The sequence below is a fragment of the Sturnus vulgaris genome, chromosome 2 (assembly GCF_052056855.1).
Source record: "Sturnus vulgaris isolate bStuVul1 chromosome 2, bStuVul1.hap1, whole genome shotgun sequence".
NCBI lineage: Eukaryota > Metazoa > Chordata > Aves > Passeriformes > Sturnidae > Sturnus > Sturnus vulgaris.
In genome coordinates, this window is record NC_142244.1 from 59720325 (window position 1) to 59738133 (window position 17809).

General features: G+C 40.6%; 1 protein-coding gene across 4 annotated transcripts in view; it reads left to right on the forward strand.

Moving 5' to 3' along the window:
• Positions 1 to 17809, forward strand: part of ENOX1 (ecto-NOX disulfide-thiol exchanger 1) — a 353807-nt gene that overhangs the window by 318797 nt on the left and 17201 nt on the right. For all 4 annotated transcript variants that reach the window (XM_088159695.1, XM_088159696.1, XM_088159694.1 and 1 more), the window contains 2 exons: positions 6911 to 7018; positions 11673 to 11729. In XM_088159695.1, the coding sequence (XP_088015821.1) occupies positions 6911 to 7018; positions 11673 to 11729 (165 nt within the window). The remainder of the gene's footprint in view (positions 1 to 6910; positions 7019 to 11672; positions 11730 to 17809) is intronic.

Below are 17809 nucleotides of genomic sequence, written 5' to 3' on the forward strand. Positions count from 1 at the left end.
GCTATGGTCTCAGTACCCCCAAGGATGGAAAGTCAACAGCTTCTCTGAGCCCTTGCTCAAGAGGCTGGCCACCCTCACTGTGGAATACTTTCCTGCTGTGTAATAAAAATGTTTATTGCTGTCTATTTGTCCTCAACCCCCTTATTCAAGAAAAGCCTAACTCCACCTCCTCTGTAACCTCCCTCTAGGTAGTTTCAGTGTGTCTGTGGCCATCTGTCTTTTTTCTCTTTTGGTTTATTTCTTAGGGTACAGGCTTGCCTGCAACTACTCTGAGCACTGTAGAGCTGTAGGGCCCCTGAAGTCTCAAAATAGATACAATAATAATAATAATAATAATAATAATAATAATAATAATAATAATAATAATAATAATAATAATAATAGTAGCAGGGGAAGGGGAGCATGGCAGACACCTCCTTAAGGAAGCAGCTAGACAGATCTGTTCTTTAGTGCCATCACACATATTCCCCCAGCAGATGTGTATCCGGCCCTCTCTCAGGTGGTGGTTAACTTTTGGAGCAAACATGTTCAGCATGATCTTTGCCTCTGGCCAGAGAGCCAAGAAAACTCACTTTGCAGGTGAATGCCTGTCAAACAGGAGCTGGGCTATTCATCCACATGCAGCTTTTCACCAGCCCTCTTTCATCATTGCAAACCCCATGATCCATCCAAATAATGCCCATCCATACTGCCAGGGACACAGCCAGTCCCTGAGAGCTGGCAGGGATGAGATACATTGCACTATTACACTGTGTTTCTTTTTAATCCCTTAAAAAACCCAAACTCACAGCCATACTCTTTATTTTAATAATGCCTTGCTGCAACATGGTTAACTTCCTTGAGGGCTCATTTCTAAAGCTTCTTTGACTTGTCTTTCACATTCTCCTGTTTCCTTGGTGATTTGTCAGGCCTCATCAGCATCTTGTTACTAATGCATATTTGCTCAGCTGAGAAGTCACTTTCTCATTATTCAAGCCTGCCATGTGCTGGCCATTTGTGATATGAAATCTTGTCTGACTTGCAAAAAGAGAAAGACACTTTTCCAGACAGTCCATGGGAGTACTGGGAGAGGGATTTTTATTTTGCAAATGGTTGATTTCACTTTAATTCATTTTTTCTTTTCCTCCTACCTAAGGAAGATTCCGAAAGGAAACGTTTACCGTCTTTCCCCTCTGTATTTGTGAACAGCTTCTAAGAATTTCAAAACATTCATTTCCTTGCAATTTTTGTCATTTTCCATTTGGCAAACTCTAACTTCTTTTTCTTTATATAAAATAAAGTTAGGAAAGATGGAACAAGGTTTTGCTTGGGGAAAGAGAAAAAATATAATAAAACATCACAAATTGTTATCATAAGTGAGCATTTTAATTTTTAGCTGAACTCTGCAGTCATTTGGATGTCTGTGGTTTCATGCTTTTCAGATCTCTGATTCTTGTGTAGTTTTGGGAAAAGGACTTCACTTTTGCACAAGTGAGTTCTGCTTCCTAGGGTTACTGTTTTACATGCATGCCTTGGCTTCTTTTGGACTGAAAAAAAAGTAGCATTGGTTGGAATACAGCCTGCCTATTTGAGACACATAATTTCCACCTTCTTTTTAGGTGCCTAATGAATCCATTTTTCCATATAGGGATATGTTTTCTATAGGCAGTAAGTGAAGAGTAATATGAATGTTTCTCCTACACATTAGATGGGCAGGAGAACCCAGTTTGCCTGAGTTCTCTGGGTGTTGAAGATGACCATTCAGCTAAGTTGGCTCAGTTAAGCTGTGTAAGAGCATCCCTGTTTGACTGATCCACTAATTTCGGAGACCTTTAATGGAGATCATTTCTGGACAAATGGGAAAGTCTGTGCCTCGTTCCCGTGGCTGAACAGGCTGGGGTTGCTGGAACTGCCTGCACAACCCGTGATTGACATCAGCGCTCCCACCCCTCCCACCACCTCTGAGAGCACTCAGAGGTGCTCTTTTGTCTGCCCCTCCTTACTGCCCTTTCTATAAGATCTTTGTAACCTTTTCATACTTCATTTCAAGCAGCTGTAGAGAAAATCATAAACAAAATAGCAGGGGCAGGACCATTCAGCAGTATAACTGCTAAACTTGTGGCAAATGCTGGTTTTCCTTTTACATTATTCTGCCAGCCTTACAACATCCTAAGTATAGCCTCAGGCCCTGCGGTCACTTCTGATCTGCCTCCCTTTTCTTTGCATGCAACATTGTTGGTTTCATGCTGGTAATCATGATTTCTTTATGGGATCCTTGTCTGTCCAGCTAGGCTTGGAATATGACCACACTTCTAGGTACGTCCATATTTTATATTCAAATCCACACTGCCTTTTGGGGAGCAATGAAGAACTGTGGGCAGGGAGGAGGAGAGGAAATAGAAGGAGTATTTCATGGCTGCACAGTGCTACACAACAGCAAGCTATTACTTTCCCTTTAGGACTTCTCATATATTCCGAGGCAGTGTGTGCTGCTCAGTTGTTAGCATTCTTGGCCACGCTGGCACTGCATTGTACACAGCCTGAGTAATTCAGCTGGCTTCAATAATGCCATCTATATTTAATGTTTCAGAAGCTGCGAAGATTGGTTTAAGATGGTAATTTTCTGTCTGCGCTTTTGAGATCTATGCAATATGGGTGGTACTGAGCTGTCTCTGGCAGCAATTCAGCATTGGAGTGGGAATGTGTGAAAAAAAAAAGAATCAAAATAAAACACACACCCTCTTTCGCCCCACATAATGAAATTAGCTGCCCACTTATTATGTACAGGGAGGATTTGATCCTCGTGAATGAAGGAAGCTTAACACAGAATAGTGATATCTACCATTTCTACGCAGACCAGTTCCAGAGCTGCAAAGGGAAGCAATGTCTTGCATTTGTTTGAGGGGTCTAAAATGCATTGATTGATCTCTGGACAGGCAACCAGGAGGTTAATTCTTTCTGGCTTTCACATCTCTTGTATGGAAATACCAGTAAGAGGATATTAGTGATGTCTGCCAGTCTGATCTGGTCCTACTACACAGCTCCATCTCCTAGGGTCAAGCTGGCAGCTGTGGTGACAAATGCTTTTGGTTGCATGTAGCTGAGCTTCCAGGCTGCTACTGGTGGAGCTCTGCAGGTGTCTCTCTTCAGGATCATCAGAGCTGTGATGAGCTCTGTGATGTGCTTTTCTGCTTCCTGACAGTTGCATTTTGATTCAGGGAAAAGACACTTGCCTAACATGCAAGGCACCCTCACAGGCCCAAAGAATTGCACACTGGGGACATGGAATAAAACAGAAATATGAGCCAGGTATTTCCTGGCTGTACAGCCATGAAACCAGTTCATTTCCTGATAAAACTGGGGAACTTCTGTCTGAATGGTGTGTCACAAAGCTAGGAACATCAGAGCCTAAAGGGAATGGCCAGAAATGTGAGACAAGATTGAAAGAATAGACACTTGTATAGCTGTGGTGCCCATCAGTGTAGTTGGTCGATTTCCTACACAGGAAAACTCTGGCAGAAAGGCTGTGTGAGATGGCAAAGTAGGTGAAACAGTATCAGACAGTATAATCATTGAAATCAAGAGTATTTTTTTATTTTGATTGATTTGCAAGAAATTTGAAGGGCAGAAGAAATATCTATAGGATCAATTTTTAATAAGCAGATATATGTATGAAAAACAGTAATTCTGAATAATTAATACCTGAATCTTGGCATAATTCCTTATAATCTTTATGGAAAACCTGTCTGTTTATGAGCAGGCGTGACAGCACTCCCTGTTATGAAACTTGTCTCATTTCTGCCAGTGTAAGATCCTTTTCCCATTTGCTTCTAACTTTGCCAAACATCACGTGTTTGTGCTGAAATTTTAAGGCTGTTCATCTGTCTTAGGCTGATATTTCTTTCAGTCACATTTATTTCTTCATTTTCCCAAATGAGACTAAAAGAGAAAAATACACTGTTTGGCGGGTATAACTCCTTGTTACAACTTCTTGGTGGCAGCATCTACCACTCAGGAAAAAGAAATATCCAAACCCAACCCATGCAAAATTAGCAGGTTCTGCAGCTTTTAGAGATAAATACGAGGGAGAAAAAAAGAAAGTTAAACCCCCAAGGGATGGTTCCAAATTTTAAATGATTTTGACATCTCTGGAGGTTGAATGAGAAGGTCCCAGTCCTGTGAATGAAAAACCTTCAATATGACTGGGAATAGAATATCTTAGTTACAGTTACTCTGCTTTCCACCCCTGTGAAAATAGGGCACGTTTACTGGTTTTGGAGCCTATGCACACACAGTAAACCTTCAATAGTTGACAGTTTAACCACTAAGACTGCTAGAAGGTTTTATCTCATATCAAGCGCTTTGTAGCTCATACTCCAATAAGAATGCACACTCTTTTACCCCAGGGAAACTGAGAATGTTGGATATTTTCCTGGGATTCCTGTTCCTCGCTGGTCCAGAGCCAAGTACAAAGATGCAGAGCATCACATCTCCCTCTCTCTCTCATGCTCTCAGTCTCTTCCACACCAATTCCTCCCATGCTCAGACAGTTTTGGAAAAAAATGCCTTAAACGCAAAACAGGAAAAGTCAGGGTCAAAAGAAGAGATATATAATTAGACTAAATCACAGTGGGACATCACAGTGGGAGATGTGAAAATAAAACAGGCGAAGTTTGTGAGCTGATCTGCAATAAGTAAAACATGGACATGGAAGAACCATGGGGAGGGGGTGGGTGGGATAGAGAAGGAGGTTTAACTTCAGTTGTGTAAACAAGTTCAACCCAAGAGTCAATCTTGGTTTCCTCTTTGTAACAGTAATTCTGTAGTGAAAGGTTATTCAGGGGCAAGATGAACTGAAATCTCACTTGGGATCTTCCAGATGTGAGTTGATGTTGTTCAAAAGGATGGCCTGTAGGGTTTCTCCCAGAAGCTGGAGTAAAATTCTCTCAACCAGGTTGAAGGTGGAGTCTGGCCACACTGGTGAGACATAACTGCTCAAAGACTGAAATGGGGGCAAAGACTCCTTTCTCATTGTATGTTCAGGTGTGTGAGGTTAAACAGCTTGCAGCTGTGAAGGAGAGGACATCTCACCAGCTGCTATTAGCTGATAGTCTGCTTATCACACCTCAGATGTTTCACTAGTGACCACTGAGAGGGCTTATGGCATCTTTCTGGTGTCTTGTGTTTTCTGCTTCTCTTCTGAGGAATGGAGTCCATTCTTTCTAAATTGCAGACATCAGCTAGAACTATCCTAGGGGAACCTTAAAAGTATGTTACAAAATGAGTTTACATGGGGTGACTAGATAGTCCCTTCTGCATGGGTATCAGCATGTGACCTACAGCAGTGTACACAAATCCAGTGTGTTTTCTGAAAACGTTGGAATTAGTACCCAATAGGCAAGGAGAACATTTCCCTTTTTGAGAAATGCCAAAGCAGAGTTTCCCACGCAAAAGTTGGTTGGGTATGAGCCTCAATGGAAGAGACCTATTTATTTCTTGGAAAAATCTTGAGATTCAAAATGATCTTGTGCTGTGGTATAGTGAAAACACATACCAGAATGTCTCTTGAAGGCTCCCAGGGAACAGTCCAGGAGGCATGATCCATCAAAAAGCTAACCAACTCAGCTGGACTGTAGAGTGCATGAGATATAATCAGACATATACCCACGTGGATTTTTACTTCAGTGGCTGAATTAATCCATCATACTGATGTTCACTTACAACAGAAATACACTACCAATAACTCCACCAGCCCCTGAAATGTCATCTGTTTCCAAGTCACTCTGAAAACAATGCTGACACCACGTCCTTTGATGCCTGAGACTTCCAGTGCTGTGGAACAAGGCCAAGACTTTTTCTAGGTTTGCTGTCTCTAACTTATCAAGAGCCTGAACACCTGCAACATCAGTTTGAGTCAGCCACCAGCCCTAAGCACAACCATAAACTAAGCTTTAGATGTAGGTACATGGTTAAGTCAGTAATGCATGTTAGTAAAGCAATTAGTAGTTCAATTAGTCCTTTAAATGGAGTGTGCTTACGAGCAATATGTTGCCCCAGAAAATCATAGTTTCCTTTCTTATTCACTAAGAGAAAGCACATGAACTCTTTTCTTAACCTCTTCGTCTGCTCTTGCTCTTCATCAGTGTCTAACATTCTTCACATCAATACAAAAACATATAACTATTTCAGAATTAATTAAATCTACTGACCTGCTCTTGACAGTCACAATAAATCTATGCAGAATCTAAAGCTAGCGAACACCAGGGGACGTGGGCTTTCAAATATGCTTTTTCATCCCAGAATTCTCTTCATAAAAATAGATTTTGGTCATAGCTTTTTGTTTTGACAGTAGATCAGCAGTCTTCCTGGCTGATATATTGATTGTAGGGCATCAGTCTTCCTGATCTAATAAAATATCGCAGCACAAGGGAAAAAAAAAGGGAAGCTTTTGTCTTCTTGGCAAGTCAGTCTGAAAGCTTTCCAGAATATTGCTTTGCATAGAATGAAAATGGCTGTGGGCCAATGACTAATTATATTAAAGGGTTGTGCTTTTAAATTATTTATGTACCATAATGTTTACCCCGGTATTATTAAAACCACCACATATACTTCTACAAATAAGATTTTGGTTCAGATGAATGTGACAGTCACTCTGTGGATGACATACTATACCAGGAGTTTTTACTTTAATGTAATAAATAGCTTAATGCACATTAACAGATGCATTACTTGTGGTGCACTGCTGCAGAAGGAGATGCAGATGAAAATAATTTACCTCTGGTCTCCATTTAGACACAGAAGATTATGCAACAATAATAAATGTAGGAGCAGACTGCAAAACATTGTTTGAAATGAGGATTTGTCAAACCGGGGATTTTAAACTGCTTTGGATCCAGACGAGGCTAACCAGAAACTTCTTTTGTTTGTGCAGCAATTGCTGAGCATACAGGAAGAATTAAATAACAAAAAATCCGAACTGGAGCAAGCAAAGGAAGAGCAAACGCATACACAAGCGATGCTTAAAGTCCTGCAGGAACAGGTGGGTGATTTTGGCAGGAGAAATGCTGGATTAGGCATGCTAAGGGGAAGGAAGGCGAAACAATTACCTCTGAAAGTCTCGTGGCTTCACCTCCAAAATCCATAGGAGTCTGACCACAGAATATGCTGTGAGCAAGACCTAACCTTATGTGGCCTGTCTGTCTGCTCTGATTAGGCTAACAGTGTTTGAGAAGACAGAGTGAAAAGGGACCCTTACTTTATACTACCCAGTAGTGGATTTCATGTCTTGAGTAGTATTTCCTCTTATGTATACTATATGTGTATCAGTGATAAGTGTTTTTGCTCTGCATTAAAAAAAAAATATTGGGGGAGTTAAATATACCTGAGCCAAAACAACTCTTCATTTCAAGATTAGCACTGGAAAAAAAACACGTTTTGGCATCTCCTGTGTAATTCACATGAGTATATAAAAAAACTTACAGTGGCATTATCATAATGGCATTAAAAAAGTAGTTATCAATGCACTTACTTAAACAGTGAGAATCACATCTCTGTAAATCTGATTATCCCACGTTCTTTGATACTAAAGTGTACTATGACACAGATAAATATATTTGACAGTATTGTTTTATAAGGCTTGTAAGATGGATAGCTACACAGCAAAAAGCAAGTCTGGCCCTAAATCTGTAAATCTAGAGAAGAAACAGTGCATTGTGTGCAAGCACAGTGTGCACAAATATGTGTTTTCTGTATAGACCATGTGGCTTGGACACACTGAAATTGAAAATCCCACCTGTGCTGCACAGGCACAGTCTCTGTTTTGAGACCTTATTTTAACCCTTTCTATATAAACTTCCAGCTAAAATATTTAATGACTTGGTTAAGTATTTGCAGTTTAAGGTCTGTGGGATCTGAATTGCAGAGGTGGCAGAGATTCAAAATGCTGATAATTGCTATGTTAAATATTTTTCATCATGTATGTCTGAGTATGTCTGCAGACAGATGTATGCATTTAATGTACACATTAAGAAAAGTAAATTATGTTTATTTCAGATTTTTAATGTTCACTATGAAAGCTGGGACATTGTTCCACATTTAAGATTTATCTTTTAACACATCTGATGACAAATATATTCTGCAAAGTGATAATTCAGATTCTGGAAGCTTTTATGTTCAGATGCATGTTCTTAGCACTTATGGTCATAGAGAGAACCTAAATGAAAGCTGAGGCAAGACTGTAATACAGAAAATGCCATGAGGAAGAATGGAATTGGTAATGACAGAATCTTTATAAACACAGATTCCACCAGGTCTCTTGAGCTAATTGCATCTCATTTCCATTTTCACATGGCTTTTAAGGTATAGCATTATAAAGTGCTTTAAAAAAAAAAAAAAAAAAAGAAAAACTGAAATTGCATGAAATTATTTTATATCTTTGTAGCAATTATATGTTGCAAAAACATATAGGAAGATCTTGCAATGGGAGGCCTAGTAGGGACCACCAGGGCAGCCTTCTGAATCTCTGCAGACTCTTACTAATTGCAAATCAAATGTGCACTCATGCTAGGCAGACAGGCGAAACAGTAGCTGGAAGAAAGGCAGGATGGATCTGCATTTCTCTTGAGAATCAGTTCTGAAACACGCCTAAGGCCAAGACTGTAAGTAGCCAGAATTCCTGAAGAGTGCTAGGCAGCCAGTGTGCTCCTCCAAGGACCCTGAACGAGTTCCAAAAGTTTCCAGAGCAGCAGAAGCCCTAGCAGTAATGACCCCCACTTGCCAAGACTCACAGCTTTCCTTTACAAGCACAACAGCTTATTTCTGTGTTTTATCCACAATGGGTATTGAAAATCATCCAGCCAAGTCAAGTAAATAGAGCATTTCTTTCAAAAATAAATAGCGCAGGACTCCTGCCTTGACTTTATGGCTTGGTTTTGTGATAGGTTTGCTAAAAACTGCCTTTTCATCCAAAGCTGGCAAAGGGATCCTGCCCTGCCTCACTCAGGGTGTGTTTGCCTGGGGAGGTGCAGCTGTCCGAGCATGGCTGCTCCATGCACCCACCCAGTCACACCCAGCCTGGGATGTCCTGCTGGGAGAAGTCCTGCTTGCTGGTGCCCCATATTGCACTGCTGCAGTCAAAGGCTTCTGAATCACATCTGGCCGTCAGCTCTGCTTGTCTGAGGGATTTACACCCACTGGTTTGAGTCTGGCCTACCCCTGCACAGCATTAGATTTATCAGATACTTCTGATTCCTCATCCCTTCTCCTTCCAGGCAGGCTCCTGGTTGTTGCTGGCACTAGCTCTGTGTGTTGCCTCAGCTAACATCACACTCGCCCCTGATTTACCCTGGAGTCAGAGTAGGGGGCAAGGCAAGTCCCTTTTTTTCCAATATTGTACATTTTTCTGAGCTTCCTGTTCCACCATTTCTCTATTTAACATGTGAGAGAAGAATATAATTTAAATAATAATTTAGAAAAAGAAATTTTGGAAAAAAGGAGACTTCACCCCTTTAACCTATGGGAATGCTCACTTTCTACCCTTAAGTTTTCCACCACTATCTCCACTGGCTCACCTCCACCTCTTCCTGCAGAGGTCCTAGTCCTGGCATGGATGCAAGCACCTTCCTGCCTGAGCTCTGGCATCCTTTTCAGAGCATGGTGTGCAATAAAAGAAATGGAGAGGCTCAAGTATCCTCTCTGCATTATGTTCACTGATGAAGCAGTGCCAGGGCTATGATGGAGGGAAACCATGGTGGGGCTCAGCCTGCAAGACCACAGTGGGCTGCAGGCTGAGCCCAGTCTCCCATCAAACCCGTGTGTGGCTGATGGGAAGTGGCATGTCACCACAAGAGCACTTTGCCAGCGACCCACAGCCACCAAGGGGTGACGGCACTTTATCAACCTGGAAAGGGAAAGGCAAAGCACAAGCAATGAACAGCATTCCTTGAGTGTTCAAGACACTTTCATCAGCATGCAGAACAGTTTCACAAAACCAAGCATGCTCTCCTGACCTCATATTTAGATGAGTGACTCAGCTGGACCCAAAAGGACTGCTCATGTTGGGTGAATTTCTATAAAGAAGAAGTGGCAGAATCAGGAAACAGCTCTTCCAACATCTCACACTGCGATGCATAAATACCTAATTCTGGTGCTTGGCAGGAAGTAGCCATCTCAGCTCATTCCTACCAGCTCTCTTTACAGTGAGGTTGTTTCACAGGATGGTTATTTTTTCAGGGTAGGGAAAACATGTAGCATTCATTGGAAATGCACCACCCTGCTGTCAGTTGCACACTTCTTGAGGCTTTTGAAAGATGAGCTTCAGCGAATTGAACCAGGAGACCTCATGATTTTGCAGTCCCCAGATATCCTTTGTACTATTTTATCAGAAAGTGCTTCCCTCTTCCCTCGCCATCAGGACCAGTTTAGTGGCTTGAGCAGCAGTTCCTGAATTGGTGCAGATCACAGCCCTGCATCGTAAGGTACAAACAGACCATGGCCTGCTTACCTTAATTGTCAGACTGGAAACTGAACTGTTCAATCACATTCAGTTCAGCTTTTGCTGCCACGTAGCAAAAATATGATGGAGGTAACCAACACCCATAGATGGTAGTCCACCAACACTTCTGAGTCAGACACTAATCAATACATATTAGTGTTCAATCTCATAAGGATTTTAGGAGTGTTGCCAATCAGAGCCACAGCTGTAGAATCAACAGTTACATCAAACCCAGCTTCTTCAGCAAAAAAAGGAATTCAGAGGAAAGTTGTGTTTATTGTTCCCCATCCCTCCCCTCTCCCTCCATCCCCCTGCTCCACATGATATCTAATGTGAATTAAATTACAATAAAATCATGACTCTTTAGAGATTAACCTAAAGAGCAAATGATTCTGTGAGTTTCATTTAAGTGTACAAACCTCCATGGCTTACAGGCTCAGGAGAGCTGTGGTGTCTCCTCTTTGCTCTGTTTGCTCAATCACAGGATGAACAACAGCATATTTCATTGTGGCTCAAGATGTGAGCCAGGACTTTCCTTAAATCTCCTGAGAGTGATCTTTACAATTCCAATGTAATCCTGGATTTTCCCCTAAAAGCTAATTCAGGAGGGAAAAAAAATCTGTTTAGGTCATATATTTGCAGTGTCTCCTCAGTTCTTCCTGCCACTAGTTAAATAAAAGAGCTGTTCTTCACTTCCCCTCCTTTTCCATCATACCCAGGAGCCATGTCAGTTATTTAGGTACGTTGTCAGGAAGACAATATATAGTAGCACTTCGGCATCTTACCTCAAAATATATCATTCAAAAGTAATCATTGGCAAAACACTATTTAGCTAGTGGCAAGTTGCAAATATTGTAAAGTTTAAATTAATAGCAACAACAATGGGAAATTAAATTGTTTATTATTCTTGAGAGAGAAATCTGTGCACCTTTTATGCCTTGAAACTACTTTCTAATCTTATTATTTAAAAAATAATGACCCAGTTGTATTATTTTTCTTTTTTTTTTGCCAACCTATCAAGCCTTAAGTATGTTGGTTTCAAAATGGTTTGAGCAAAAACTCATTAGAATTATATGCTCCATCTGTTTTTCTCATTGGAAGCTTTATAAAATGCTCCTTCAAATAAATCAAAGATAACTGTGTGAAATACTGAAGTAATGTGCTTGTTTTGTTCTGTTTTGGTTTTTTTCACTCTTTGCAGTTAAAAAGCGCCAAGGAATTAGCAGAAATCAATGGGCATGATGAATCTCAAGCAAATGTAGGTACATCTGTTTATATATAGATTTAGTACATGTATGTGTATGGTCTCAAATTTACTATGTATGTCTTAAAGCTGTTAGAATGGCTGAATGATTTGTACATCCAGTTTGAAGTGTCTGGTTTTTTTTCTTGAAGCCACAGGTTCAAATCCTAACAAACTTCATTCGAAGTAGATAAATTGGGTTCCATGCAATTTACTTTGTAGGATTTATTTGGATGAGACTTTAACAACCAGTGTCCTACTTGCTCTATGTGGGCGTTAAAGATACCATGGAAACGACTGGAAAAGAAATGCTTTTCCTTAGTGTCCTGTCCAGGATTAGTCAAGCTACAAAGCTATACCATTTGTCTCTGTGGCTGCCACCTTGCAGCTGGGCAGGCCTGGCCATATTTCAGTTCTGAGTGAAGTGGTTTGTATATGTGTATAATTTTGAAACAGTCAATTTTCACAAAAGGACTAAATTAATTCATTGAATCATTATTTTGTCCAAAAACATTAAAGGACTCTTAAGGTCTTGTTTTTTAGAACCTGCTGCCGAAAAAAAAAAAAATTGCTTCTGTTATTCCCTTAATGATTGCAGTCAAAACAGCAATTTCCATAAGGGGGAAGAGAAAAAAAAAGGAGTTTCTTGTTATGTTTGTCATCCAAACGTGCAGTCTTGTGCTTTTTCATAAACATATGAGTATTAAAACCAACTACATGTGATATCTTCCTCCTGGCCGAGTGAATTAGCAACAGTTTAAGCACTAATATATTAACATCTGGTTTAGTCCATGTGTTTTCTAAAGGCTCAGTCAGGAAAACAGTTCTATTTTAAACCTGAATGGAAGGCTCAAATTTTGCGAACTGCTTTTTTGATAAGGAAATGTTGTTGTTGTTTTTTAATCCTTTCCTAAATCTCATTCATTGTGATCCTTTTCCGCAGTGAAGTCGATAGAGCCTCGTAGCTCTCAGCGTTTGGACAGGAGACATTCAATATTGTCTGATAGCTCCAACAAATCTGCAGCTGCAGACTGTCTGCACACCATCCCATTGCCCCTTTGAAAGATTCTGTTTGCAAACCAAAAATACATTAATCCAATCATGATCTTGAAATATTCACATACGCTAGCTAAAAGCTATTGGTTGTTGTACAATAGCTGGTTGCAGGTTTCCCAAAGGAAATCCTAGAGGAATATCTACATGTAAGTCTTAGAAACTCTCTAAAAGAACTTGTAAAAGAACTTGCTTCCTCACCAAAAATGTGGATGAAACAATGCTTTGCAGTATTGAAATGTTTTAAAGGGAAATTACCTGAAAGCTTCAAGTTGTAACATTTTGGCTCATGTATAACTGGATAAACAGAAGTACTTGAAAGTTTTGTATTTATATAATACAAAGCTTGAAATAGCATTAAAAGGAAACATTTCAATTGTGTTAAGAGAGTATTTCAGTATATCATTCCCAGATACCTAGAACAAAATATTTAAGAATCTTTGTTTGATAGTAAATTTTTCAAAATGTTGTATTTTGATCTAGTTTGTAAATGTGTAAGTTCCTCAAATGCCTAAATTTTCCATAGGATAGAAAGTCTGTTTCCTGCTGCTCTTTTCTCTTCCCCAGCTGATCTCATAGCAATATATGACTCTTAAGAAAAGAAGTCAATACCTAGATTAATGGCAAAGAGGGAAACCAGATAGTTACAATTATTGAGTCACAGTCGCAGCCATGTATTCAACAATAATACCACCGTGAAATCAGAGAAAGCACAGCAGTACAAATGGAAATAGAGAAATAGAGGGAAAGAACTGATGTTAAAACATTTCCTACAATAATGAACTTTGTAAAACGGAAGCTGAAGTGCCTTTTAAACAATTGTCATTTATATCAAATATGTAGCAGTCAGGTTGTGCCTTGCAGGTTGTCTCCACATACATTCTCAGCAGACTCTGTGGGTTTTGCCCCTGGCCACTGTGCAAATCAGGGATGATCAAAGAGAAGAAGGCTTGGTGGTTCCTACGTAGTTCTTAGTGAACTGTGATGCATATAATTGGATTAGGACATATTTGTTACAGATGACAGGTTGAATTCAGCAAATGAAATACCTCTACATGCTGAGCAGTAGTGGGAGGTGTTGGTAAGGAAAAATGGCAACGTATGCCTGTTCACTGAACACACAATCTTATCTTCACACTGTGGCATATTTAGATTACTTACTCTGCAGAAAATCAGGCTCCTAGAAAGGACAGAAGAAACTTTAGGCACAGTGCATAAACATCAAGAAAGCCCATACTGTAACCTTAAAGATTACATTCTTCACTCAGGATTTCTCCTGGTGGTATTAGTCTGTGTCATCTTTTACATTGGAAAATGGTGTTATTTAAAATAAAGGTGGAAATATTTTTCTTAGCAAAATCAGATATGGATGAAAATGTATACTGAGACCTATCCTGGTCTTCTACATATGCGAGACCATCCTGAAAGGGAGACAAAAATCTGGACACCTTTGGAAAAATAAAAACTTCCCTCCTGAAGTAATTTATAGGTGCTCAACCTAAAAATTGACCTTCATTTTTTTTCTCTTGTTTTTGCAGGAAAATTAACTAAGTTGATTAAGAGGCTGGAGCAATTGCAATGTTACATTCCCTGCATGTCAGTTCATGCACAAATCTGCGGGGGTGGAATAGAACAAAATTTTAGTGTATTGCCAGTACATCTATTATTTCCAGAAAGCAAAACCATCTTACAAGGTTCTGTACAGAGTCATAAGGGTGTTTCATGAGTGATTTGCCAGGTACATGCAGTAATATTTGTTATGGCTGTTGACATTTCCCAGCTATACTCTGTGTCAGGAAAGGCCAAATGTCGGGCTCAGGCAGTACACAAAGCCCAGGATTCTGGCCTGGTGTTAACAGAGACTTCAACAGCCAGCACTGCCAGAGGTTCTGTCACTGAGTGCTCATTTCCATCACTCCTGTGCTTGGGAAGAGATCAGTCCTTGCTTCTAATCTGACCCCCTTTTCATTTCCTCTTTGTTGCTGCATATAATGGAATTTCATTCACATCTCTGTCTTAACTGAAGTGAAAATAATGACCAATGGACAATCATAATTTCAGATATAATCCTCTTCAAGGATGTTCCCAGACTCTTGGGGCCTGAATACATCCAACATGGAAAAAATAGTCTTGCTTGAGAGCTGTGCTCAAGTAGAGACCATTTTGCAATTTGAAATGCTAATCACATGTTTTGTGACTAACTCTACAAAGACAATTCATTCTTCTACTCTTTCTGTAAGTTCAGGGGCTTTCTGTGAAGTCTCTAGTACACAAATTAATTCTGTGTTTTGATCAAAGATCTCCGTTTGCTCATTTCTGAATTCAGTATAGATATGGCACTGCATGCAAATACAGTGACTGCATCCCTGGTTTGGGGGTCAGAAGGTTAACATCCATGGTATCCTTCTACTATAAATGGAGAAAGGAGGATTTTTTTTTATACAAGTCTCATTTTAGAATTACTTGGTAAGTTTGTTGCTCTCCGTTGTCAGCTATCTGCCTTCCTTAGATGGCTGCTGTGAATAATTCCTACCCTTCGTAAAACTGCTGCAAAATTGTAATCAAGACTATCAGTTTGCCACATTCAGACCAAAGCAAGACATGGGTGATGGTCACAGAAGCATTTTGAATGTCGATTGCAATTTCAAGGCAAAGTCCTGACATTTTTGAAGTCACTAAAGAAATTCCCATCAGGTTAAAAAAATCAGAATTTTGCCAAAAGACTTTTAGGGTTACCTCATTATCACCAAGACATAATCAAATTAATATATTTCAGAGAACTGATTTCACCACAAAGTTTTTCTTGACCAGCTTTTTGTTCTGTTTGAGTTTCACTGTTTGAACAAAGTACTGACTTTGACTGCATTTGTCTGTCTGCCTTCAGTTAGTGTCTCCTGCAGCTTGGACACAATGTTCTGTGGGTTTTTCTCCAGACACAAAATCAATAATATTAAGTAGGGATGCATTTTTCTATTTGAATGCTTGAAGCTGTTGTCAGAGCATTTCTTGAGTCCAACCAAGCATCTCACATTTAATCTTGATTCTTCCTTTAATTTTTGTCTATTGTGCTTGCTTTTGAAGCAGTTTCCAAATGATCCGTGACTCTGAGGAGGGGGATATATCACTGCATTGCTCACTTTATACCAAAGTGATGATATTCCTAACCATGCCCTATATTTCTCTTTTCATGGAGTAGGTTAATCACTGATGATCTTCATCAAAGAAAAGATGGTTCTTAAGTGAGGCTTTCTTTTCCAACAAGTCAGGCAAACATTTAAAAAGCTAACCCACTTATACTTTTGGAAAAGTCTGTAATTCCATCAGACTCACCAGAGTTCACTTCTTGTACTTCACTCTGCAAAGCTTTAATTTAAGCATCTAAGGGTGCCTGCTGTGAATATCTCATATTACTGTACGTGTTAGTACACACATGCCATTTGATGTGGCAGCTCCACTTAGTGTGGAGCATCACATTGAGCCAGGTGAGATGGAAAGCACCCTGAGCACAGGGAGAGGAGCAGGAGCTAGAAGAGTGCAAAATTCTCCCAGTAGTTTAGGAGTATGAGATAGAAGTTGGTCATCATTATGATGAAGATCCCAAGTGATTGCTGATTCTTCTGCTTCACTTCCTTGTGCGTGCAATAGTCATTTCCTGCTTTTCCCACTCTTCAAAGGCTTGCTCTTCCTAGAACAGCACAGGCTTGCAGTAAAAAATGTGCTCAATGTGGCTTATATAAGAGAAATTTGAGTCTAAAATTAAAGGCCAGAAAATCCCAGTGCAGGTCTTGCAGATTTCAGGATTTTTTGTGTTTTTCTTTCCTGTCTGAGCTTCCCAAGTTTGTAGGCTGTGAACCTTTTCCCCAGCAAACTGATGTTAGTCACTGAGTACCTTCCTTGGGCTCCCCCAGTGAGGTCCTCTGGCCTTGCAGCAGGCATTTCTGGAGCACAGGGGTGTGATTGGGCACTGCAGAAACTGAGGCAGTGACACTTGGGTGCTTTAGAGGATCAGGAAAGGGTCCTGGTGGCCTCTCCATACCCATGAGCTCAAGGCTGACATTCCCTGCAGGGAATGACAGAAGTTGGGGTTTGTCTCTCTGCCACACCTGAGAAGAAAAGAGCACAGACTATGGGCACCTTCCAGCCCCTTTTGTTGTAACTGCTCCCTTCTGCAAGTGTATAAAGAGAGCAGGCAGGAACAATGGAGAGTGCAGGATGAGGACAGCTCCTTGAGAAGAGAGAAGTGGGGTTTGGTTTCTTGTCATGGGTGTGTTGTGTCATTAGGAGAAGATGCAGGGACCCTTACCCTGATTGGATTGGAGCTGTCAGGGGGGCTTTAGAGAGATGTGTTTACTGTCTGTATTCAGGTTCTTCTGTCCTGGTGGGACCAGTACCAGGGGGTGAGGAGTGGCTGTGCCTCTTTCTACTCCCTACCTTTTCCATTCCAGCCATCTATTTATAGCCCTTCCATCACTCATTTCTTCTCATTTCCTTCAATTTAAGGCACATGGAGCATGATAGATTCAAGCAGCGCTGCCCGTTCGCAGATCAGCAGCTTTCCTACTTACTGCGACAGGCATGAGGAATGACCACCTCCTGCATTCAATACCATGAGGCCTGAAAAGTAGCAGGAGTTTAACAGGCTGTTTAGGATGTTAGCAAAGATCCCACTCAGCCTTCAGAAGTTCTTTTACACTGGTAGATCAAATCTCCCCGAGTTCCCCCCTTTGCCACCCCAGCCGTGGTTTGCCATTTCAGAAGACAGTGAGAGTTTCATTAGCTGACATGGTACAGATGTCTCTGCTGGCTGAATCAGTCTCTGAGATTCCAGCCATGATTGAACCCTACAGGGAGCAAACGGGAAGCAGACCAAGGTATATTCTGACACAGAATGTGCTACCTGAAGTGGATCTGGCAATAACCCCTTTGTTAATGTGCAGCAAGAAATCACACCACTTCCCTTGTCCCTAATTAAGAGTGTCAGAGTGACTTAGCTTTTGATTGCAGTGAATTCTGATCATCCGAGGGAGGAGAAAGAGAACTCT